Below are 27131 nucleotides of genomic sequence, written 5' to 3'. Positions count from 1 at the left end.
AAAAAAAAAAAAAAAAAAAAAAAGAACTCTTGAAATGAGGGTGGGCTGGGCGTGGTGGCTCACACCTGCAATCCCAGCACTTTTGGAGGCCGAGGCAGGCGGATCACCTGAGATCAGGAGTTCAAGACCAGCTTGATCAACATGGAGAAACCCCGTCTCTACTAAGAGATACAAAATTAGCCAGACTTGGTGGCACATGCCTGTCGTCCCAGCTACTCGAGTGGCTGAGGCAGGAGAATCACTTGAACCTGGGAGGCAGAGGTTGTGGTGAGCCGAGATCGTGCCATTGCACTCCAGCCTGGGCAACGAGCAAAACTCTGTCTCAAAAAACAAAACAAAACAAAACAAAAAAAGAAAGGAAGGAAGGAAGGAAGGAAGGAAGATGTGTTCAGATATAATATTTTCCATTAAAGTTTTTATTTTTTATTTTACCAAACGTATAATTTCAGGGAAATTATATCTTCATTGCTGGTTGGATTTCATGGAAATAGCTCCCAAAGCTATAAATTTAAGTTTCTCTGTTTTCTCAGGTGCATTTAGCTTTTTGACACATCAGGGTGTCTTAAATTTCTGTGCTCTGGGAATCCAGGTCCCAGTTCTGCTATTAGCTAGTTGTGCACTTGAAAAAGTCACTGACTTAACAGGCTTCCATTTTTTCATCTTAAAATACCTGTATCTTATCACACTAGGATAGTTGGTGGATTTAAAGTAGGGATCCCTAACGTTTTCCTAACAAGTATTTTTTTCTCTTGAAGGCTTATTGTTAATTATTAACGATAAAAATAACAACTGCCATTTACTAAGCATTCTGGGCCAGATGTTTTGTACATATTTAAAATTTTATAGATAAGAAAACTGAGGCACCGAGGGGTTAAGTAAATTGCCTAAGGTCACATAAATAGTACATGGCAAAACTGGGATGCCTGCCCACAGCTACTTAGATTCAGCTTCCGCTTTCTCATGGGAATTCACATGAGCCACAGGGAAGGAAGCGTGGGGCAGCACTGCGTTGAGATGAACCAGGCAAGGCCTTAAGGAGAATGGATGGATCCTGAGACAAAGGTCTCCGAAGAAGAGCAACTCATTTTCTCTTTGGCAAAAAAAGAAGTCAGTCTTCATCCTACTTAACAAGATGCGTGGTATGATGGAATATGTGGGGTTTGGAGTTAGAAAGGCCTGGGTTAGAATCTTCACTAAGTTTGATCAGGCTCGGTGGTTCATGCCTATAATCCCAGCACTTTGGGAGGCCGAGGCAGTCAGATCACTTCAGGTCAGGAGTTTGAGACCAGCCTGGCCAACATGGTGAAACCCCACTCTACTAAAAATACAAAAAAAGTAGCTAGGCGTGGTGGTGGACGCCTGTAATCTTGGCTACTTGGGAGGCTGAGGTGGGATAATTGCTTGAACATGGGAGGTGGAGGTTGCAGTGAGCCAAGATCATGCCAGTGCACTCCAGTCTGGGCAACAGGGCGAGACTCCATCTCAAAAAAAAAAAAAAAAGAATCTTCACTAAGTTACTACTTAGTTGAGAGGCTTTGGACAGGTGACTTATCCACTCTTTGCCTCATATGTCTTATCAAGGAAATAGGATGGGATGGGATAGGATGTGAAATGAGAATAGGATAATAATATTGGCAGAGCTGTTTCAGTGGGTAGAAATAATTCGTGCAAAGTGTCTTGAAGGCACATGAAGGCATACAGTACATGGCAGGCAAAATATCAAATCCTTCTATAAGTGCTTTCCTAAAGTATGTTGTTAATAGGCATTAGGCAATAAAAAGAGAAAGGATGGAAGAAGTTTTAAGGGCGGGGACAGTTTGGCAGTCAAGTAAATCTGGGAAGATGCTGTTAAGCAAAATTAAACTCCTTTACTGCAGGACTTCTCAGAGCCTTTAAATTGCAAAGATGCAATAGAATCTCCAAGAGGAAGCTTTTTATCAATTTATTTTGAGTCTCAATTTATTTTGGCCCATTTTAATGGTGTCTCTTACAGGACTGGTGTTTCTGGGGGCACGTATCAGGAAGCACTGATCTGGTGGCTCTTGGAGGAAAAAGCTGGCTTACTCAGGTCCAGTCATCATGGTGCATTTCCTGTTTTGTAGTACCTCTAGAACTGTCTCTCTTTTCTATCTATTTCTCCCAAAAATAGGATTTCTCCTCCTTACAAATGTCATAGAAGGAAGCTCTAAAGAGTGATTTCCAGCATCCATACGAGTGATTTCCAGCATCCATACAAGTGAAAAGTTCAGCTCCCAACAGGAGCAGACAACGTCCGCAAAGCAAACCAAGCAAGACCCATGGGGCCAAGGCATTGAGTGGTTTCTCAGGGTGGTGGAACGTGGCTCCTTCCCTGCTTCTCCCAGAGAAGCTTTAAATGTGCAGGTAACTCCCCAGACCACCAGAAGGCACCAACATGGGAAAAACAGACCCAGTCACTGGCCCAGAGAGTCAGAAATCAGTCCATCCAGGTGACCCCGCTTAGGCTCCTGTTCATGCACTTGTCAAAGGCCAGCCCAGCCCAAGGAGGGGGAAAGAATTAGACAGAGGATCAGCTTTTTATTTTCATGTACAAAGCACTTGCCCTCGGGTTATAAATGTTATTGCATTTGTGTAGCACTTTACTGCTGCCCTCAGCTTGCAAGCATCACAGGATCCCAGTGGCAGTACTTTCCTAACCCTTGATCAATAGCTTATTTCTATCACCTTCAGTCCCAGCTGCCAATCCGTTCTGTATAACGTGGGAGGCAGACTTCGCTGCTCTCCAGCTGTACATGCTATGAATGTAAACGGTGCAAGTAACATATGTATTATATGTATGTGTGTGTGTGCACTGAATGGGGGACATGAGACTTTTTTTTTTTTTTTTTTTTTTTTTGAGACGGAGTCTCGCTCTGTCGCCCGGGCTGGAGTGCAGTGGCCGGATCTCAGCTCACTGCAAGCTCCGCCTCCGAGGTTTACGCCATTCTCCTGCCTCAGCCTCCCAAGTAGCTGGGACTACAGGCGCCTGCCACCTCGCCCGGCTAGTTTTTTTTTTTTTTGTATTTTTTAGTAGAGACAGGGTTTCACCGTGTTAGCCAGGATGGTCTCCATCTCCTGACCTCGTGATCCGCCCGTCTCAGCCTCCCAAAGTGCTGGGATTACAGGCTTGAGCCACCGCGCCCGGCCGACATGAGACTTTTGAACAAGGAATAACAAAAATGGGACCCTTGTTCTGGGAGACTCCCATAAAGCTGGGAGTTTTCTTTCTAGTTTCTCTCTCCTTTTCTCTCTTTCCCTCTCTCTGAAACGATGTACTTGGTATTCTGTCATGTGGCGGGAGAAATTCTCTCTTAAGTTTCTGTGTTTTTATTTGATACATATTTGGGGGAGCAGGTGAAAAGTGAATGGAAAGATCTAAATTCCAAGAAAGAAAGGGTTATGTCCATCTTATTTGTCACCCCTGTATTCCCAGCACTTACACTGAGCATAGCACAAAATAGGTGCTCAGGAAGTATTTGTTGACTAAATGAACGAATTCAGGAAATGGGAGGATAAGAGGGCCCCAGAACAATCCTCTGGAACTGCCTGAGCAAAGAGGCAAAGGCCTTGTGTGGCTGGCTGCAAGGGGGACCACAAAAGGTTTAATGGGCATCTACTTTATTTATTTTATTTTTATTATTTTTATTTTTATTTTCTGAGATGGAGTCTTGCTCTGTCTCCAGGCTGGAGTGCAGTGGCATGATCTCGGCTCACTGCAACCTCTGCCCCCTGGTTTCAAGTGGTTCTCCTGCCTCAGCCTCCTGAGTAGTTGAGATTACAGGCGCCCACCACCACACCCAGCTAATTTTTGTATTTTTAGTAGAGACAGGGTTTCACCACGTTGGCCAGAATGGTCTGGATCTCCCGACCTCATGATCCAACCGCCTTCGCCTCCCAAAGTGCTGGGATTACAAGTGTGAGACACTGCTTCCGGCTGGGATTCTACTTTATTTGAGTCTCACTCTAGGCACCTTGGGAACCACAGAGAAATGAGATCATAAGCATAACCAGATACTACCGTTCCAGTTTTCCGGGGAGCAGAGTCAGCCAAGAAACTGCTTAGGGGACAAATTCCTCATCTCACCTTCTTTCCCTCACCTCTGAAGCTAGTTTTAAGACAAACCCACTCTGGGAGACACTTTGAAGGATGAAGGAGGACCCCAAAGCTCCGTGACATTCTCCAGCTCCAGGAAGATGACTCCATCTCGCAGTAAGGCAGCCAGGACTGCCCTTGTCTGAACCTACGTCCTTGAGGCTCAGCCAAACCTCTCCTTCCGTGGCAGAGGGATGTTTAGGTGACATTCTTCTCCCTGCCACTCAGCATCTTTTAAACAATCCTCCTCCACCTTGGGAGAATATGCATGAACTCACTGCAGTCTAGGACGACGGAAGCTGAAAATTGTCTTTCTCCCTGGGAGTGAAATTGGTCACAAGGGGAAAAACACACCTCCCCTGAAAAATAAGAATCTGGGGCCAGGCGCAGTGGCTCATGCCTGTAATCCCAGCACTTTGGGAGGCCAAGGCGGGCAGATCACCTGAGGTCAGGAGTTCAGGACTAGCCTAGCTAACATTTTAGTAGAAACCCCGTTTCTACTAAAAATACAAAACTTAGCCAGGCGTGGTGGCACACACCTGTAATCCCAGCTACTCAGGAGACTGAGGCAGCAGAATCGCTTGAACTCAGGAGGCAGAGGTTGCAGTGAGCAGAAATCGTGCCACTGCACTGCAGCCTGGGCGACAGAGCAAGACTTGTCTCCAAAAAAAAAAAAAAAAAAACAATCTGGGATGACTGCAGGTTCTTTCAGGCAAAGTTCTTTTGCTTGCCGTGGTAGAAATCCATGTCAAGTGGAATTAGTGAAGAAGGGACCTCGTTCGAAGGATATCAGGGTATGTTGCAGGGCAGGGGCATTGGGCTCAGAAGGACCGGGTGCCAAACCCTGGAAGATGGACTCCCCAGGAATCCTTGGAAGCAGCGACACCCCACGTTTGGCTGCTGCCAGCTGCACTTGAGTTTCCTCGGCCTGCTCACCCCAGCCTCAGGGGCCTGTGACGGGAGGGGAGGAGGTTGGCACAGGCCCTTGGCTCTGCAGCACACCACCTGTAGTGCACCATGAATTAATATTTTTAATAAATCCTGTAATTATCTTGTGAACAGAACATTTTTGTTGCACTATGTTTTTCGGTGTTAAAAGCATTAATTTGTTCGATATAAACATTAAAAATATACCATCGTTTTTGTAACCTTGTTTCTTTATTTTCTTCATGGAAAGTGGGCTCTAAGGCCCCAACTAAGAGGTGCGCTTGGCTTTGCGTAGCCACCCCAAGTGGCCAGCCAGACTGCGGCCAGCTCTCAGACCCGGGTTGGAATGTCTAGGAGAGACGTTCAACCGGCATACTTAACTGTTAGACCTCAAGATCCCTTTTTCATGCAAGGAAAATCCTCTTCCTGGGCTCACCCTGTGCAGAATCTCAGATACTACAGGTCTCCAACCAGCTGAGCAGGGGACTCCCAGGACTGTGGAATCTCACCTGGGATTGAGGGGAGCTCACCTGGCAGCTCAACTTTCCTAAGTGTGTACGACTCTGCTTCCTCCCAATTCTTGTCTCTCTAGTACATCGCTATCTTCTCTTGATCCTGAAATCTTTTTGTTTGTAATGTTCTGTTTTATCATATGTTTTGCGTTCCCTCAAATCCTTTGTGGCAGGACAAAAGACCAAAAAGTTGAATAAATATCGGGTTTGTACTTAATGTCATCAAATCAACATACATCTTGTAGGCGCCTCAGGAGCCTAGCCAACCTCCAAGAGGGCTTGGTCCAAGTCAGAATTAATTTATCCTTCTTCCTTCCCTCCCTCCGTTCCTTCTTCCCTCCCTCTCTCCCTCCCTCCCTCCTTTCTTCCCTCCTCCCCTCCCTTGCTATCTTTCTCTTTGCTTCCTTTTTTTTGTTTTCTTTTTTTTTTTTGAGACGGAGTCTCGCTTGGTCGCCCAGGCTGGAGTGCAGTGGCCGGATCTCAGCTCACTGCAAGCTCCACCTCCCGGGTTTACGCCATTCTCCTGCCTCAGGCTCCCGAGCAGCCGGGACTACAGGGGCCCGCCACCTCGCCCGGCTAGTTTTTTGTATTTTTTAGTAGAGACGGGGTTTCACCGTGTTAGCCAGGATGGTCTCGATCTCCTGACCTCGTGATCCGCCCGTCTCGGCCTCCCAAAGTGCTGGGATTACAGGCTTGAGCCACTGCACCCGGCCCCTTTTTCTTGTTTTCTATGAGTAACTTTTTTTGTGGAAGCAATACAAATGTCTTTAAAAACACTTCTTAAACACTGAAGTATGACCAAAAGAATAAAAACAATTCAAATTCCCACCACATCCCCCCTAAGAGATAATTACTGTTAATATTTTGGTCTACAACTTTCCAGATAATTTTCAATCAAATTAGCCTCACTGTGAAAATAACCCTACTGTAATGCTGACTTATATCCTATTTTTTAACTTGGCAACCTGTTATGTTTCTTTGCATATTATTGCATTTTCTTCTGGAAACATTTTATTTTCTAAACTGGAATCAACTTTGTTTTTCTGATATATAAAATATTTAACCAATACAGAGAAATAGAGTCCCTCATAATCCCACTTCCTAAAAATAATCACTATTAATTTTTAAAATCCTTCAAGTTTTTATGTATGTGTAATCATACATTTATATAGACAGAACCCTAACACATCGTTGGATAGTGTTTGGTAAACCGCTTTTTCCTTCTTAACACTAGATCATTAATATCTTCCCACATCAATACATCATGTGGCTGAGCACAGTGGCTCATGCCTGTAATCCCAGCAGGTGGGCGGATCACCTGAGGTCAGGAGTTCGAGACCAGCCTGCCCAACATGGTGAAACCCTGTCTCAACTAAAACTACAAAAATTAGCTGGGCATGGTGGCATGCGCCTGTAATCCCAGCTACCCAGGAGGCTGAGGCAGGAGAATCACTGGAACCCAGGAGGCAGAGGCTGCAGTGAGCCAAAAAGAATGCACTATCCTTCTTGATGGCTACATTGAATTCTATTCCATTGAATAAATGGACCATAATTTATTTAACCAATCACTTCTTGTTGGAAACATATTCTAATTTTTCAATTTTTAACTATTATAAGGAATTATTATTTTTTCAATTTTTCACTATTATAAGGAATACTGTGCTCCTTATAATGATGTAAGCATCATTGTGTATGCTTCTTTGTCACATATCTGATTATTCCTTTAGAAAAAAATTCCTAGAAGAAGAGTTGCTGAGAAAAAAAGATACATCTTTTAAAATTTAATCATATTAATGAACAGTCCTCCAGAAAATGGCACCAATTTACATTTCACCAATATGTGTAAGATAAACTGATTTTCCACACCATCTCCAACATTGACCATTATCACTCTTTTTTATCTTTGCTAGTAAGATGGCTGAAAATGAGATTTCATTTTGGTTTCAATCTGTAAGTCTTTGATTATCAGTGAGGTTGAAGCATGCTTTTATATCTTTATTTGTCCAATTTAGTTTATGAATTACCTAATTACCTATTCATGTGTTTTGCCTATTTTATTTTATAAAAGCATTCTTCTTTTCTTATTGATTGGTAAAAGTCCTTTATATATCAAGGCTATTAACCTTGATATCTATGTTGAAATTGTTTTTTCTCACTTAGTTCATTGTATCTTTTGCCATAGAAAATTTTCATTTTTATATGTTTGGTGGGTTTTCTTTTGAAATGCGGTCTCATTCTGTCACCCAGGCTGGAGTGCAGTGGCATAATCTCAGCTCACTGGAACCTCTGGCTCCCAGGTTCAAGCTATTCTCCTGCCTCAGCTTCCGGAGTAGTTGGGACTACAGGTGTGTGCCACCACGCCCAGCTAATTTTTGTATTTTTAGTAGAGACAAGGTTCCATCATGCTGGCCAGGCTGGTCTCAAACTCCTGACTTCAAGTGATCCACCCACCTCAGCCTCCCAAAGTGTATTTTTATGTATTTGTACCAGCCTGAGCAAACAAAAAGCCAAGTAACGGCCTTAAACCGTACAATATTAGCTGTTTAATTAACCTGAAATTCAGAAGTAGGTGGTCACAGGATTGGTCTGGTGGTTCGGAGATGACATCAGTCTCTGTATGTCCTTCAGATTTGCCATTTAGTGTATGTTGACAGTGCCTCCCCTCAGTGAGACAAAATGCCTGCTACACCTTTAAATATCACATCCTCGTACTCTGATTAGGAAGGACAAGGATTTTAAAAAAAGGAGAATAAGGACAAGGAATTTTTTTGCCATCTCACAGATCTGCTATTTTCATCGGGGAGGAAATTCTCTCCCAGAAGGTCCCAGTAGATTTTTACTTACATCTCTTACTGGTAACCAGTAGTGTGTGCTGGAATAATCAAACCTGCCAATCACTTCCTCTATGACTTATGGCTTAACACTGCATTACCAAAAGACCTCCCTGTCCCCAAATTCTTTTTTTCTTTTTGAGACCAAGTCTCACTATGTTGCCAGGCCAGAGTGTAGTGGCACAATCTCGGCTCACTGCAACCTCCGCTTCCTGGGTTCAAGCGATTCTCTTGCCTCAGCCTCCCGAGTAGCTGGGACTATAGGCACATGCCACAATGTCCAGCTAGTTTTTGTATTTTTAGTAGAGATGAGGTTTCACCATGTTGGCCAGGATGGTCTCGATCTCTTGACCTCATGATCCACCTGCCTTGGCCTCCCAAAGTGCTGGGATTACAGGCATCAGCCACCATGCCTGGTCCCCACATTCTTTTAAAATGTAATCCACTACTATGTCCTAGAACTTTTGAGTTTTTATTTGTTTTATTTCCAAATCCTTAAACTATCTGGAATATATTTAGTAGTATAGTATGAGATAACTTTGCTTTTTTTTCCAAAGGATATCCGATGTACGGACAACTTTTATTAAATAATCAATATTTTCCCCATCAAGTTGAAATACCATCTTAATTATTTACCAAATTCTCCTAAATTCATGGGTCTAGCTCCATGGATCTGTCTTTTCTTGCTCCAGTACCACAATGTTTTCATCACTACAGTTTCATAGCAGGTAGCACAAGTTATTCTTCCTTCGTTATTTTCTTGGCTATTCTTTATTTGTTTATTCTTCTAGATAAACATTAGGATTAGTTTAACTAGTCCCCCCCACCCACCAATGAATGTTTTCTTTAGCATTTTGATTTGACTTACATTAAACTTATAGATTAACTTTAGAAGACTTCACATCTTTACCAATATTCAGTCTTTCCTCCCAGGATCTTGGACTGTGCCTCTCCACTTTTCATCTTCTTTTATGCCCTTTAGCAAAGTTTATCATGTCTTCATAAATATCTTGCACATTTTTGTTAAGCTTATTTATATGTATTTTATTTTTTATGCTGACTGTAAATGGGATATCTTATACCAATAGGAAAACTCAGAAAGGATCATTTGTTCATTTCTTAAATATATTCTATTTGGCTGGGTGAAGTGGCTGACCCCTGGCATCCCAGCACTTTGGGAGGCAGGGGCGGGAGGATCACCTGAGGTCAGGAGTTCGAAACCAGCCTAGCCAACATGGCAAAACCGGGTCTCTACTAAAAATACAAAAATTAGCCAGGTGTGGTGGCGGGTGCCTGTAATCCCAGCTACTTGGGAGGCTGAGGCAGGAGAATCGCTTGAACCCAGGAGGCTGAGGTTGCAGTGAGCTGAGATCATGCCACTGCGCTCTAGCCTGGGTGACAAAGCAAGACTCCATCTCAAAAAAAAAAAAAAATATATATATATATGTATGTGTGTGTGTGTATATATATATATATATTCTATTTGGCTATGATTATTTGAAAATGTTTCTTGATTTAATTTGCTAATATTTATTTGTCATTTATTTCCAAGAAAGGTAAGGATGAAATATTTTTATCCTTTTAAGGACTTTTATAATAATGTTTGCAAAGTTTATAAATGAATCAGGGAACTTTCAATCTTAATATTACTCTAGAAATGTATCATTCAATAAATACAGTAGCCACCAGCCATGTGTGGCAAATGAGCACTTGAAATGTGGCTACAGTGGCCCACTGCTGTAATCCTAGCACTTTGGGAGGCTGAAGTGAGTGGGAGTGGATCCCTTGAGTCTGGGAGTTTGAAACCAGCCTGGGCAACATGGCGAAAACCTGTCTCTACTAAAAATACAAAAAATTAGCTGAGCATGGTGATGTGTGCCTTTAGTCACAGCCACCCATGAGGCTGAGATGCCAGAATCATCTGAGCCTAGAAGATCCAGGCCACAGTGAGCTGTGATTACACCACTGCACTCCAACCTGGGCGACAGAGTGAGACCCTGTATAAAAAAGAAGAAGAAGGAGAAGGAGAAATGTAGCTACTGCCAGTGAAGAACTAAATTTATTTTTATTATTATTTTGAGACAGGGTTTCACTCTTGCCCAGGCTGGAGTGCAGTGTTGCACTCATAGCTCACTGCAGCCTCCAACTCCTGGGCTCAAGTGATCCTCCCACCTCAGCCTCCTGAGTTGCTGGGATTATAAAGCACACACGATCATGCCTGGCTAATTTTTCTTTTTTCTTTCTGTAGGGATGGAGTCTTGCTGTGTTGCTCAGGCTGGTCTCGAACCCCTGGCCTCAAGTTATCCTCCCACCTTGGCCTCTCAAAGTGCTAAGATTCCAGGCATGAGCCACTCTCCCTAGACAATGTTATTTATCTTTAATATTTAAAATTAAAAACTGATGTTTGACTTAGTTACTGGAAAACTTTTAAGCATTTTGGAACAATGTAGGTATGTGAATCTGCTTTTCAACTGTAAATTTACTTTATAAAATCTAAATCTTCAGAGATAAGTATTTCTGATGAAAACTTAGTGTCTGAATTGAGATATGCTGTAAGTATAAAATACAGAAGAGTCAGACCCGCTGGGGCGCGGGCGGCCCGGGATGTCCACCCCCTCCTCCTGTCCTGGATGGTTAGGACGTGCTTCCCCACCTGGACCTACTCTCACCCGCTTCACGGTCCCCTCTGGGGCACGTGCCTTCTGAAGAGGAGGCTCCTGCTCCAATGGGGGCCTCACTTATTGCGGACTTAGAGCAGCTGCACCTGCCCCCATCCCCACCCCCACCACAGACCCCAGCGGAGGGACCTTCGGTCCAGCCTGGGCCGGATACCCTCAGGCCCGTGGAAAAAGAGCTGCTGCCTCCCCCAGCAGAGCTTGTTGAGAGAGAGGCGTCCACAGACATCCGTGCCTTCTACCATAAGACTGTGTCCCCCCCAAGAACTGGCTGTAGATGCCATGAAGAGGCAGTACCATGCCCAGTACTTCACGTGCCGTACCTGCCGCCGCCAGCTGGCCGGGCAGAGCTTCTACCAGAAGGATGCGCGACCCCTCTGCGAACCCTGCTGCCAGGACACGCTGCAGAAGTTCAGCAAGTGTGGCGAGGTGATCCGGGAGCACATCATCAGGGCCCTGGGCCAGGCCTTCCACCCCTCCTGCTTCACGTGTGTGACCCGCGCCTGGTGCATCGGGGATAAAAGCTTTGCCCCGGGCAGCCAGAACGAGGTGTACTCCCTGGACAACTTCTACAGGAAATTTGCCCCCACCTGCAGCATCTGTGAGAATCTCATCATTCCTCGGGATGGGAACTATGTCTTCAAAATCGAGTGCACTGGAAGAAATTTCCATGAAAATTGCTACAGGTATGAGGACTGCAGGATCCTCCTGTCTATCGAGCCCACGGACCAAAGCTGCTACCCCCTCAACAACCGTCTCTTCTGCAAGGCGTGCCACCTGAAGCAGAGTGCTGCGGGATGCTGCTGAGAGTGCCCGCCAGTGTCAGGCAGTGAGCGGACCACTAGCCCCAGCTGGGGCCCTTCCCTGACTTGGTTTCCCTTCCTGACTTGCTCTTGCACACTTTCCTTCTGAGCCTCCACGGGGACCAGCCTGCAAGTCGGCACAGCCTGTCTAGGACACAGCGGGGCTGAGCGCCGTCAGACCTTCCACTCCTCCTCTACCCTCTGGGCGCCAGAAGGTTCCTGGACCATGAGTGTCACCCCCAGAATTCCTTGCTGGTCCTACCCCACTTCCAGGGAAAAGCTGGGGGGAGTCTCCGGGGGACACTTGGACCCCTAGCACTGACTGTAGCTGTCTGGTCGGGGTGCTGAGACCAGCATGGCTTTGCACAGTTGAGCTGTTTGAGTAAAAACTCCAAAGTCCCTTAAAAAGTGCTTTTTAGCCTGAACGCAGTGGCTCACGCCTGTAATCCCAGCACTTTGGGAGGCCGAGGTGGGCGGATCACTTGAGGTCAGGAGTTCAAGACCAGCCTGGCCAACACGGTGAAACCCCGTTTCTACTAAAAATACAAACATTAGCCGGACGTGATGGCACATGCTTGTAGTCCCAGCTACTTGGGAGGCTGAGGCAGGAGAATCGCTTGAACATGTGAGGCAGAGGTTGCAGTGAGCTGAGCTTATATAACTGCACTCCAGCCTGGGTGACAGAGTGAGACTCCGTCTCAAAAAAAAAAAAAAAAAAAATGTTTTTGAAAATGTTGAGGTTGGCTGGCCACAGTGGCTAATGCCTATAATCCCAGCCAAGGCAGGTGGATCACCTGAGGTCAGCAGTTTGAGACCAACCTGGCCAACATGGTGAAACTCCGTCTCTACTAAAAATACAAAAAATTAGCAGTCATTATGGCTGGTGCCTGTAATTCCAGCTACTAGGGAGGCTGAGGCAGGACAATGGCTTGAACCCAGGAAGCAGAGGTTGCAGTGAGTTGAGATCGTGCCACTGCACTCCAGCCTGGGCAATAAGAGTGAAACTCCATCTCAAAATAATAAAAAAAGAAAGAAAGAAAGTAAAGAAAAGAAAACGCTGAGGTTGAAATGATGGGAATCAACATTCTTTGGATTTAGGGGAGAGAGTGTAATAGCAAACACCTCCCCTTGGTTCACACACATACAAGAATGGGACCCATTGGGGACACAGCCATGGACTTCCCCATTCTGGAATGTGTGGTGCTAAAGTGAGGCTGGGGCCCAGGCCTAGGAGGAGAAGGTGGCCCATAGATACTCCGGGATATCAGCAGCCCCCGATCTGCCTTCTGGCACCTCCTCCCGGGTGCTGTAGTGAGTCAGCAGGCATAGGGTGAGAGCTTGTTGCATGCTGGACACAGGGCCGAGTGTGCCTCCTGCAGCCTTGAGAGGATCCATGCACCACCCCACCCCAAACACACACAAGCACTTCTCCAGGACAGTTCCAGGAGAGATGTCCCTTCAGTCCCCTAGTTATGACCCCCAAGTCCCACTTGCGCCCTGTAGCCCAGCCTGTCTTGTAACCACTGCCTCCTCAATGCCACATCTAGAAGATTCTTCTTCCCTTTGAAAGAGAATAATCGTCGTTGCTTCATCACTTCTAAGACATTTTGTAGGTCATGGACAAGTTAAACAGAATGTGCTTTCCTCCCTGGGGTCTCGCTGTACCACAGGCTCCTGGGAGAATGTCACAGGGGCCATGCACTGGGTAAGCTTCTCTGTAGAACCCCAGGGGCTTCAGCCCAGAGCACAGAGTCTCACCCTAAGCCTGGAGCAGTGAGCCCCGAACTTCTGCATTCACAGACCACCTGCACAATTTTTTATCATAACCAAAGGTCTCCTGTTCTGTTATGTCACTTAAATCAACATGCTATTTTGTTTTCACTCACTTCTGACTTTAGCCTTGTGCTGAGCTGTGTATCCACGCAATCATGTTCACGTGGCAGTTATGGCTGTCTTCTTACACATGAAAATAAATGCATAACTCTTAAAAAAAAAAAAAAATACGAGCCGGGCACGGTGGCTCACGCCTGTAATCCCAGCACTGTGGGAGGCTGAGGGGGAGCAGATCACCTGAGGTCAGGAGTTTGAGACCAGCCTAGCCAACATGGTGAAACCCTGTCTCTGCTAAAATTAGCTGGGCATGGTGGTGGGTGCCTGTAATCCCAGCTACTCGGGAGGCTGAGGTGAGATAATCACTTGAACTCGGGAGGTGGAGGTTGCAGTGAGCCTAGATTGCGCCATTGCACTCCAGCCTGGGCAGCAAGAGTGAAACTCTGTATCCAAAAAAAAAAAACCCGCAAACCCCGCCCCCCCAAAAAAGCATACTCAAGTTTGAAGACTTAGTGTGAAAGAAGAATGTAAAACACCCCAATAACAATTTTTACATTGATTGCATGTTGAAATGCTAAATTTTTGAAATATTGAAACATTATGAAAATTAATTTAACTTTTTTTACTTTTTAAAACATGACTACTAAAGGATTTTAAATTATATATGAGGTTTATGTTATATTTCTATTGGACATCACTGCTCTAGATTTTTAAATAATAGCATTTATCTGATTCTTAAAGTCTGCCAGAACTACACTTGTTTTTTATAACTGCATACTGTTTCGTCAAATGGATATACTAAGTGTGTCTAACCGATCTGTATCTTTTACTTTATTAAATTTTTTTTTTTGTTTGGTTTTTTGGAGACTGAGTCTCACTCTGTTGCCCAGGCTGGAACACAGTGGCATGATCCTAGCTCACTGCAGCCTTGAACTCCTGGACTCAAGTGATCCTCCCACCTTGGCCTCCCAAAGTGCTGAGATTATAGGCATGAGCCACCACGCCTGGCCCAATCTGATATTTGTGAACATTTCAGTTTTTTCATCCTTTCTTTCTTTTGGTAAATAATTTTGTGTTTAACAAGTTTGTGGCTGTATCTTCGTACAGGGGAGTGACATAATCAGATTTGCTTTCTGAAAATCATTTTGGCTATATTGTAGAGAACATGCTGGCTAAGGGCAAGCATGGATTTCAGGGAAACCAGTTAGGATGCCCTTGCAAAAGTTCTGGGGAGATGGGACCAGTGGAGACAGAAAAAAAGGGATACTCTCTGGAGACACGTAGGACATGGAGCCCATAGGACTTGGAATGAATTGGATACTGGAGTCATGGGGAGGGAGTCCAGGATGACTCCCAAGATTCTCGTTGAGCAACCAGAGGTTAGCGAGACAATCACTGAATTGGGAACCCTAAAAAAGGAGTAGTTTGGGGGAATAAACTCCTGAGTTCAGTTTTGGAATGCTCTTGAGATATCCAAGTAGAGATGTGGAATGGCCAGGTGTACAGCAAGAGGAGAGGCAAGGATAGAGATAAAATTTGGGAGTCATTGGTGTACAGATAATATTTAAAGCCTCAATGGGCCAGGCGAGGTGGCTCACGCCTGTAATCTCAGCACTTTTGGAGGCCAAGGTGGGCGGATCACCTGAGGTTGGGAGTTTGAGACCAGCCTGACCAACATGGAGAAACGCCATCTCTACTAAAAATACAAAATTAGCTCGGGGCATGCTTGTAATCCCAGCTACCCTGGAGGCTGAGCCGGGAGAATCACTTGAACCCGGGAGGCAGAGGTTGCGGCGAGCCGAGATCGCACCATTGCACTCCAGCGTGGGCAACAAGAGCAAAACTCCATCTCAAAAATAAAAAATAAATAAAAGTCTCAGTGGGCCTGAATGAGGTTGTCAGAGGAGAGAATGTAGATGGAGAGGCCTGGGTGTTTGGTGGAGAGGGAGGAAGTAGCTAAGACCAAGTGTTGTGCAGCATCAATATTGAAAGCCAGGGAAGGAGGAGTCAGAACTGGAGACTGCTTGAGAGAGGCCAGAGGTATAGATAGAAACAAAGCCAAGAGTGGTGTGGGGCTCACAGAAGCCAAGAAAAGGTGGGCATTTTAGGGAGGGTGCCAACCTCTTGCTGAAAGGTTAAGTGAGATGAGAAACTTAAGCAATGCCTATTGTTCTATCTCACTAATAATCAGTGACATGCAAATTAAAACAATGAGATATCAGTGTTCACCTATTCAATGGTAAAGATTTTCAAGATTAATAATATCCCGTGTGGGCAAAGATGGGGGAAGAGGTACTTTTAGACCCTGTTGGTAGAAATGTAATGGTACTAGCTTTGGGGGTGGTCTTGGCAGCATCTATCAAAATATAAACCACATATACTCTTTTTTTCTCTTTTTTAATTTCCCAGCTACTAGAACTGATACATATACTCTTTAACCCAGCAATTTCTCTTCTAGTTTATTTATCCTAGAGAAATACTGGCTCATGCGCAAGAGATTGCAATTACAATACTGTTCACTGCAGCATTGTTTGTAAAACTGAAACACTGCTAATAACATAAATGTCCTTTGGTAGAAAGAAGACTATGTACATACTATTGAAGACTGGGGAAGTAGTTTAAAAGAATGATGCAAATTTATATACACTTAAATGTAAATGTCCCCAAGACAGCGTAAAGTGAAAAAGTGGCAGACCAATGTGTATAGGAAAGTCCTATTGGTATACATTGTAAAACCTGCATATTTAAATATGTATGTTAAATATATAAATATGTATTTATATATAATATATAATAAATATGTATCTAATATATAATTAATATTTAATATATAAGTATAAATATAAATATATTATATATATATTTTTTAGATGGAATCTCACTCTGTCGCCCAGGCTGGAGTGCAGTGAAGCAATCTCAGCTCACTGCAACCTCCACCTCCCGGGTTCAAGCAATTCTCCTGCCTCATCCTCCCAAGTAGGGGGGACTACAGGCATGCGCCACCACACCCAGCTAATTTTTGTATTTTTAGTAGAGATGAGGTTTCACTATGTTGGCCGGGCTGGTCTTGAACTCCTGACCTCAGGTGATCCAACCACCTCGGTCTCCCAAAGTGCTGGGATTACAGGCGTGAGCCACCATGCCTAGCCCAAATATTTACATTTACATGCATATAAATGCATAGAAAATTGTCTGGAAGGATGTCTAGCAAACTGTTAACAATGATTAGCCTAGAAAGTGGTTTGGAGTGGTAAGGATGGGCGAAGGAAGACTTACCTTTACTCTGTGTACTTTGGAATGGTTTACATTTTTAAAACAAAAAGTTATCTATGAATTTTTTAAGTTTTTGGTTTTTGATGTCCGTGGGATTCTGGAACATGGGAATTACGGGCAGTGAAGTTAGTTAGCCAGGTTGTGTCAGTGATGGGTGATGGGGTGGGAATCATACTGGGAAGGTTTGCCTATTTATATATGCGCTATTCTTCCACTATTACCCACATTAGATCTGCAACACTGTGCCTGGGTCAGGATCTGGCGGAGAAGGGCAGGGGGGTGGTCAGGAAAGAATACGAGTTTGGCGTTAAAAGACTCAAATGGAGATCCTGGTACCACCATGAGCTAGCTGAGTCTTTTCTTATTTGTCTGTTTCATGAAAGTGTTGATAGAGGGTGGCCGAAGGGTGGAAAGAAAGCGAGATAAAGGGCCAATTTCCTGGGAGAGGTGGTGGAGGAACAGCCTTTGCCTCGCTCACTGCCTTGTATAAATAGGAGACACGTGCGTGGCCAGGCACCCCTCCTGCCTCCACTTCAGACATCGCCCAGGGATTGGTGATGTATTCATGGGCTGGGGGGCAGTGTGAGAATTAAATGAGATGATATTGTGTTATAAACCATACTTAGGAGGTTGCTAACGTTACCATAACATGGGATCTTGCACCACAAAATCCAATTTTTGCCCCGAATCTTGAAATGACTGTTTCAAGTGCTCATTCCAGGTAGCCAAGCCTTGCCCAGGACCTGGTCCACAGGACAGGGCAGCTTCATCCCCACAGCCTGCCCCAGCTGACCACTAGTGGCACCCTGGGAAGCTGTGTTGAGAAGGATGCTCGAGGCCAGCGGGCAAGTGCATCACAGTCCTGGGTGATGTCTGAAGTGGAGGCAGGAGGGGCGCCTGGGCACGCACACACGCCTCCTATTTACATAGGGCAGTGAGAGAGGCAGAGGCTGTCCTTCCACCACCTCTCCCAGGAAATTGGCCCTTTATCTCGCTTTCTTTCCACCCTTCAGCCATCCTCTTACTATCAACGGGTTGTATCTAATCCTTTCTGAGGTGTCAAACTCCCTATTACGTCTCCTAGGGATGTTTACATTTATTAAGGACTTCTTAAAAACAGAAGAGCCTTCAAAATCCCCCCCCCCCCAGATGACTCTTTAATGGTGGAATTAGAGCACAGTGAAAGGCAGTCATTGAAATATTTTTGGATCGAGAGCTTTATCTTTAATTCTTCAATCACACTTCAGAGAGCCCTTCTTTTTCTGCTCCTTTTAAAGTCAAAATGATACTCTGAGGTTTCAAAGGCGCAGTTTGATGACTCCTAGAAGGGCACCCCTCCCAGCCTAGGATAGCCACACTGCCTGCCTAGGTGACAGTTCAGGGAGGTTGGGGGATGGGTGTGGGAAGCCCAGATGGAAGTCAGCCAGCCCCAGCAAGAGTCTGGCGTGGACTCCTTCTTCTGGGGACAACCGGCTTCTCACTTCGTTCTTCTTACAAACTCCATCTCTTCGCTCCAGGCCTTAACAAACAAGAAGGCGTTTGGGACATTAAAAAGGGCTTGTGCAGATGTTAAATAATGATGACCGCAGCACAGTGATGGCAGCTTTTATGGGGGCCACCTAGGACTCAGGGCCCAGCCCCTGTGCAGGATCTCAAGCCGTTTCCTTTCCCTCTTTCGCATACATAAAATAGTTCACCATCTCAATGATTTCCTAATCTTAAAATTGATTTTCCTAGAAGAGTGTTCTTTCATTCTGTCTGTATTGTTAGAGTTTTAAAATAATGATCATGTATTATTTTTTAGAAAGAGATTTTTCCATTTTGGAGGGAAGAACAGGCTTTCTAATAGCTTTCTCTGTCTTCTTCCTTTACAGCTGAGTTATTTCATGTTTTCTTGAGTTTACCACATGACAGCTACATATAATGTAAGAGTATGTGTACTTTTACTCATAGCATTTGGTTTGATTTTTTTTTCTTTTTTTTTTTTGAGACAGAGTCTCACTCTGTCTCCCAGGCTGGTGCAGTGGTGCCATTTCAGCTCACTGCAACCTCCACCTCCCAGGTTCAAGCGATTCTCCTGCCTCAGCCTCCCAAGTAGCTGGGATTACAGGTGCCCGCCTTAGTAGAGATGGTGTTTTGCCATGTTGGCCAGGCTGGTCACAAACTCGTGACCTCAGGTGATTCACCCGCCCCAGCCTCCCAAAGTACTGGAATTGTAGGCATGAGCCACCGAGCCCAGCCTCATTTGGTTTGATTAATCCATTGGCATAGAATACAAACAACTTTACCTGGGTAGTTTGAAAAACTTTGGAGCCAGGAGCCATGAATGCTTTGAATGACAGAAGTCCACCAAACAGGCCCACGGTGCTGGATAAGAAAAGCATTTTTGTGTGTTTGGAAATGAAATGATCTCATTCTATTTGTCCTAAGTTGATTTTCCCTTCCTTTATTATTATTTTTCATTATCTATACTAGTTTTCTACTGCTGTGTGACACATTATCACAAACGTTGTGGCTTAAACAACATCTATTTATTTTCTTGCTGTTTCCTTGGGGCAGATGTCTGGGCATAGCTTAGGTGGGTCCTCAGTGAGTTTCACAAACCTGCAATGCAGATACTGGCTAGGGCTGGGGTCTCAGGCAGTTGTTGGCGGAATTCATCTTTTTGTAGCTATAGACTCATGGCAGCGTGCTTCTTCAAGATCCACAGCATCTTCTCCAATCTCAGGCAAGGGACTTGAATTACATCTGCAAAACTCCTCTCACCTTTGTCATATAATGTCACCCATCAAAGGGGTGACAGTCCTTATATACACATGTCCCCCCACACACTCAAGGGAAGGGGATTGATTAGGCAAGGCTCATTGGAGGTCATCTGAAAATGCTGCCTAACACATCATACGTGATACACTGAGCCATCATTTATTTCATTCATTTTTATTTGTTTACATTTATTTATGTTATAATTTCAACTTTTATTTTAGATTCAGAGGGTACATGCACAGGTTTGTTATATGAGTATATTGCATGATGCTGAGGTTCAGAGTATGACTGATGATATCAACCAGGTAGTGAGCATAGTACCCAACAGTTTTTCAATTCTTGTCCCCCTCCCTCTCTCCCTAGGAGTCCCCAGTGTCTATCATTGCCATCTTTATGTCCATGAGTACCCAATGTTTAGCTCCCACTTATAAGTGAGAATATGCAGTATTTGGTTTTCTGTTCCTCCATTAATTCACTTAGGATAATGGCCTGTAGCTGCATCCATGTTGCTGCCAAGGACATAATTTCATTCTTTTTATGGCTGTGTAGTATTCCATGGTATATATGTACCACATTTTCTTTATCCAGTCCACTGTTGATGGGCACGTAAATCGATTCCATGTTTTTGCTATCGTGAATAGTGCTGCAATAGTGTACAAGCACATGTATCTTTTTGGTAAAATGATTTATTTTCTTTTGGATATATACCCAGTGATGGGATTGCTAGATCGAATGGCAGTTTAGTTCTGTTTTAAGTGCTTTGAGAAATCTCCAAACTGCTTTCCACAGGGGCTGCACTAATTTACATTCCCACCAACCATGTATAAGCATTCCCTTTTCTCCACAGCCTCACGAGCTTCTGTTGTTTTTTGACTTTTTAATAATAGCCATTCTGACTGGTGTGAGATGGTATCTCACTGTGGTTTTGATTTGCATTTCTCTGATGATTAGCAATGCTGAGCATTTTTTCAGGTTTGTTGGCCACTTGTATGTCTTCTTTTGAGAAGTGTCTGTTTATGTAGTTTGTCCACTTTCTTAATGGGTTTATTTGGGTTTTGCTTGTGAACTGCTCTAAGTTCCTTAAAGATTCTGAATATTAGACCTTTGTCAGATGCATAATCTGTGAATATTTTCTCCCATTCTGTAGGTTGTCTTTTCACTCTGTTGATAGTTTCTTTTGCCACGCAGAAGATCTTTGGTTTAATTAGGCCCCAATTATCAATTTTTGGTTTTGTTGCAATTGCTTTTGAAGACTTAGAAATTCTTTCCCAAGGCCAATGTCCTCAATGGTGTTTCCTAGGATTTCTTCTAGTATTCTTATAGATTGAGGACTTATATTTAAATCTTTAATCCATCTTGAGTTAATTTGTGTATGTGATGAAAGGTTGGGGTCCAGTTTCATTCTTCCGCATATGGCTAACCAGCTGTCCCAGCACCATTTATTGAATAGGGCATCCTTTCCTCATTGCTTATTTTTGTTGACTTTGTCAAAGACCAGATGGCTGTAGGTGTGCAGCCTTATTTCTGGGTTCTCTATTCTGTTCCATTGGTCTATGTGTCTGTTTTTGTACCAATATCATGCTGTTTTGATTACTGTAGCCCTGTAGTATAGTTTAAAGTCAGGAAATGTGATACCTTTGGCTTTGTTCTTCTTGCTTAGAATTGCTTTGGCTACTCAGACTCTTTTTTGGTTCCACATGAATTTTAAAATAGTTTGTTCTAAATCTGTGAAAAATGACATTGGTAGTTTGGTAGGAATAGTGCTGAATCTGTAGATTGCTTTGGGCAGTCTGGCCATTTTAACAATATTGATTCTTTCAATCTATGAGCATGAATGTTTGTCCATCTGTTTGTGTCATCTATGATTTCTTTCAGCAGTATTTTGTAGTTCTCCTTGTAGAGCTCTTTCACCTCCTTTGTTAGAGGTATTTGTAGGTTTGTGTGTGTGCGTGCACGTGTGTGTGTGTGTGTCTATTGAAAATGGGATTGTATTCTTGTTTTGGCTCTCAACTTAAAACATTATTGGTGTATAGAAATGTTACTGATTTTTGTACATTGATTTGTATTCTGAAACTTTACTGAGTCATTTATCAGTTCCAGGAGCCTGTTGGCAGAGTATTTAGGGTTCTCTAGGTATAGAATCATATCATCAGTGAAGAGAAATAGTTTGACTTTTTCTTTTCCTATTTGGATGCTCTTTGTGTCTTTCTCTTGCCTGATTGCTCTGGCTAGGACTGCCAGTACTATGTTGAATAGGAGTGGTATGAGTGGGCATCCTTGTCTTGTTCTAGTTCTCAGAAGGAATGCTTTCAGCTTTTTTTTTTTTTTTTTTGAGACGGAGTCTCGCTCTGTCACCCAGGCTGGAGTGCAATGGCGGGATCGCAGCTCACTGCAAGCTCCGCCTCCCGGGTTCACGCCATTCTCCTGCCTCAGCCTCCCGAGTAGCTGGGATTACAGGCGCCCGCCACCGCGCCCGGCTAGTTTTTTGTATCTTTTAGTAGAAACAGGGTTTCACCGTGTTAGCCAGGATGGTCTCAATCTCCTGACCTCGTGATCCACCCGTCTCGGTCTCCCAAAGTGCTGGGATTACAGGCTTGAGCCACCGCGCCCGGCCTGCTTTCAGCTTTTGCCCATTCAGTATGATGTTGGCTGTGGCTTTGTCATAGAGGTGAGCCATCATTTAAAAATGATAAAATAGGCTGGGCACGGTGGCTCATGCTTATAATCCCAGCACTTTTGGAGGCCGAGACAGGCGAATTGATTGCTTGAGCCCAAGAGTTTGAGAGCAGCCTGGGCAACATGACGAGACCCCGTCTCTAAAAAAAAAAGATACGAAAATAGCTGGGCATGGTGGCACATGCCTGTAGTCCCAGCTACTCAGGAGACTGAGGTGGGAGAATCACTTGAGCCCAGGAGGTTGAGGCTGCAGTGAGCTGTGATCACGCCACTGTACTCCATTCAGACTGGGCAACAGAATGAGACCCTGTCTAAAAAAAGAGAGAGAGAGAGAGAGAGAGAGAGAATAGAGGCAAGTAAAAAGAAAAATAAATTAAACAATTGGAAATTATCTCACCTATAGACAATTTCTCTTAGCATGTTGATGTGGCCTTCTACACTTTTCCCATATGAACAGGTATTTTAAAAATCAGATTGTGACATATGTATTATTCTGTAACTGACTTTTTTCACTTTAACTTTTTTTTTTTTTTTTTTGAGACGGAGTCTCGCTCTGTCGCCCAGGCTAGAGTGCAGTGGCCGGATCTCAGCTCACTGCAAGCTCCGCCTCCCGGGTTCACGCCATTCTCCTGCCTCAGCCTCCCGAGTAGCTGGGACTACAGGCGCCCGCCACCACGCCCGGCTCATTTTTTGTGTTTTTAGTAGAGACGGGGTTTCACCATGTTAGCCAGGATGGTCTCGATCTCCTGACCTCGTGATCCGCCCATCTCGGCCTCCCAAAGTGCTGGGATTACAGGCTTGAGCCACCGCGCCCGGCCTTTAACAATGTTTTAAGAATTTTTTTTTTGAGACTGAGTTTAACTCTTGTCACCTAGGCTGGAATGCAATGGTGCGATCTCAGCTCACTGCAACCTCCACCTCCTGCGTTCAAAGGATTCTCCTGTCTCAGCCTCCCGAGTAGCTGGGATTACAGGCTCCTGCCACCATGCCCAGCTAATTATTATATTTTTAGTAGAGACAGGGTTTCACCATGTTGGCCAGGCTGGTCTCAAACTCCTGACCTCAGGTAATCCACCCGCCTTAGCCTCCCAAAGTGCTGAGATTACAGGCGTGGGTCACTGCACCCAGCCACGAATATTTTCTGATGCACATACAAATATCTATTGCATCCACTTTAAGGCTGTAATATACTCCATTTAATGAAGCTACTGTAATTTATTTAGGAAGTCCACTATTGAGAGAGGGGGTTAAATAAACTTTTTATTTCTGAACAGTTTTAGATTTACAGAAAAATATGAATATAGTACAGAGAGTTCCTATACACCTCATACCCAGTTTCCTTTATTACTAACATCTTACATTAGTGTGGTACATTTATTATAATCAATAACCTATATTGATACATCGTTATTTAACTAAAGCCCATACTTGATTCAAATTTCCTAAGTTTTACCTACTGTCCTTTTTCTGTTCCAAGGTCCCTTCCAGTTACATTTTACATTTAGTTGTCATGTCTCCTTATGCCTCTCTTGGCTGGGACAGTTTCTCAGACTTTCCTTGTTTTTGATAACCTTGACAGTTTTGAGTAGTACTCATCATGTATTTTGTAGAACGTTTCTCAGTTGGGATTTGTCTGATGTTTTTCTCATGATTAGACTGGAGGTATATGTTTTAGGAGAAAGACCTACAGAGGTAAACTGCCATTTTCATTACATCATATCAAAGGGCCCACAGTATCAATATGACTTATCACGATTGATGTTAACCTTGATCACCTGGTTAGGATAGTGTGTGCACATTTCTCCACTGTAAAGTGACTTTTCTTTTTTTTTTTTTTTTTTTTTTTGAGACAGAGTCTTGCTCTGTCACCCAGGCTGGAGTGCAGTGACACGATCTCGGCTCACTGCAACCTCTGCCTCCCAGGTTGAAGCGATTCTTCTAAGTGACTCTTCTTATTCCGTTTCCACACTGACCGCTTTGGAAGAATGTCACTATGTGTGGCCCACACCTAAAGAGTGGGAGTTTTGCTTCCCTTCTTGAGGGCAGGGTATCTACAAACATTATTTTAACTTCTACTGCATTGGAGATTTGTCTCTTCTTCCCGAATTATTTATCTATTTAGTCATTAATATCAGTACTATCTAATACTACTTTATTTGCTTATTCAAACTGGTCTTGTTTTAGCCACTGGGAGCTCTTCGATTTGACGCCTGCATTCCTTTGACATACTCCTATCACTGTGAATTGAATATTTGTTTGTGCCTTCCTTACCTTCTGGCACTACAAGATGCTACAGGTTTATCTTGTATATTACCTACCCTAGTCCCAGAATCAGCAGTCTATTAGTTTTTGACACTTGGATCATTTCTAGTTTTTTTTTCACTGTTTCTAGACAAGACTTCAATGAACATCCTTGAGAACATATAAATGGATGTATCTATCTGATGATTTCATTTGAGCTATAAATGGGCAGAAACTGGAACTTAGACAAGGCTGATGATAGGATTTAGACCAAACCTCCCTCTGTCTAGCAGGTTCATTTGCATTTAAGACTGGGATTCGTGGGCCGGGCATGGTGGCTCACGTCTGTAATCCCAGCACTTTAGGAAACCAAGGCGGGAGGATCACTTGAGGTCAGGAGTTCGAGATCAGCCTGGCCAACATGGTGAAACCCCATCTCTACTAAAAATACAAAAATTAGCTGAGGTGGCACATGCCTGTAGTCCCAGCTACTCCAGAGGCTGAGGCACAAGAATCACTTGAACCTGGGAGGTGGAGATTGCAGTGAGCTGAGATCGCACCACTGCGCTCCAGCCTGGGTAACAGAGCAAGACTCTGTTCCAAATTTTTTAAAAAAGAAAAAGACTGGGATTCATGAGGTGAGTGCAATGGGTGATATTGCCCTCTTTATAAATCTTATTTGCATATAAGATGAGACTTTGAAAGTCTGAACATAAAAACAGGTTTTAGTTGACTATACCAAATACTGGTGAGGATGTAGAGCAAACAAATTCTCATACAATGCTGGCAGGAATGCAAAATGGTAAAGCCACTTTGGAAAACAGTTTGTCAGTTTCTATAAAGTTAAATATATACACTTTCCATTTGATTGGCAATTCAAGTCTCAGATATTTATTCAAGGCAAAAAAAAAAAAAAAAAAGTCCACCAAAACATGAGTACACGAATATCATAGCAGCCTTATCTGTGACAGCCCCAATACTAGAGCCACTCAAATGTCCATCAACAGGAGAATGGGTGAACAAATTTCAGTATATCTGGACAATAGAATACTACTCAGCAATGAAAAGGAATGAACTATCAATACGTGCAACAACATAGAAGAATCTCAAAAAATATGCTGAGTGAAAAACAGCCAGACACGAAAGAGAACATTTAACATGATGCCATTTATAGAAAATTCTAGAACTGGTAAAACTAATCTATTGAGACAGAAAACAAATCAATGCCTGGGATGCGGTGAGGTTGATGGGGAGATTGAGCACAAAGGGACTTAAGGGGACTTTTGGGGAAGATGGGAATGTTCTGTATCTTGAATGTAGTAGTGGTTAAATGGATTTATACATTTGTTAAAACTCTTTGAACTGTACAGTTAAAATGGGTGAATTTTATTGTGTGTAAATTACAGCTCAATAAAGTTGATTAAAAGAAAGCAGCAACAACAACAAAACCGAGTCCAGATTGCAAAAGAACCCTCAGGACAGAGGAGTAAGCCTGGAAGAATGCACTCACTCTGGGCAGGTGTTTTCAAGGAAGTAGGGGTGGGGTTGTTCTGTCTCTCTTCCCCACCCTTCCCAACCCAGAGAGTCTGATTCTGAGATGTGCCACTCCCCACCCCTCTACTCACTGCTGAAGAAGAGACAAGCTCCCTCAGGCTGAATCAGACCCAGGTGCAGGGCTTGAGGCTGGGAGATAAGGTAGATTCCAGACACACCTGGTGTACCCCCCTTTACTCCGCAGCCCTGAGTCTGGAGGTGCCTTGTGGACATGTCTGTTTGTTGGGGTGCATGGAAAAGGCTGTAGCATGTTGAGATCCAGGCAACTTTGTTACAGAACGCTCTCCCTGGCAGAACTTTACAAAATTTGGGGGTCCTCACTGCCTGTACAAAAGGGCAGAGGTTGAAACCAAGGCCACTTGTGGCCTGAAGCTGCCTCTGCAAGGGGTGAGCTAAGCTCTTGGCATGACCAGCAACAACATGATAGCTCAAAGAGGCAGCAGCACTTGTGGCTGTGGAGGCCAGCAGGTACAGGTGGCATGGTAGGAACCGCTCCTTGGAGGCTGCCAGGGAGACCAGGGGATGTGGAATCTGGTCTCAAGGGACATGACTGAATGTCTCCCTCCACCTCCTGGCAGCAGTGCAGAGCAATGACAGGGACAAAGTTACGGAAACTTCTAGAGGAACCTTGGCAGTGTGAAAGCGTGGGAAATTTGTAAAAGAGTAGACCTGCTGCCAGCCAAGCCGATGAGGGTTCAGAGTCTTGGGATTTGAGGTATTTATGTAACATAAGCTCATTCGTTCTTTGATGAATCTTTGTTGCCGGCTTACAATGTGCTGGGTGCTATTTTAGTCACTGGACATAAAGCAGGGGCAAAACAGAAAAATCCCTGCTATCAGGGGACTCACCTTCTATGACAGTTACAGCCTATCATTTCACCTGGAGGCAAGTACTTTGAAGAAAGACAAAAAAGGGAGTGAGGGGAGAAGCATTG

The 27131-nt window shown here is 44.0% G+C and overlaps 1 protein-coding gene across 1 annotated transcript in view; it reads left to right on the top strand.

The window, feature by feature from the left end:
* Positions 1-11863, top strand: part of LOC112605862 (filamin-binding LIM protein 1-like) — a 24732-nt gene extending 12869 nt beyond the window's left edge. Inside the window, 2 exon segments of the mRNA XM_025355790.1 lie at positions 10951-11313; positions 11315-11863. Coding sequence (XP_025211575.1) covers positions 10951-11313; positions 11315-11863 — 912 coding nt within the window.
* The last annotated feature ends 15268 nt before the right edge of the window (positions 11864-27131 follow it).

The sequence above is a fragment of the Theropithecus gelada genome, chromosome 14 (genome assembly GCF_003255815.1).
Source record: "Theropithecus gelada isolate Dixy chromosome 14, Tgel_1.0, whole genome shotgun sequence".
NCBI classification, from domain to species: domain Eukaryota; kingdom Metazoa; phylum Chordata; class Mammalia; order Primates; family Cercopithecidae; genus Theropithecus; species Theropithecus gelada.
The sequence above is the reverse complement of the archived record's forward strand: the minus strand, read 5'-3'. Positions and strand labels throughout refer to the sequence as shown.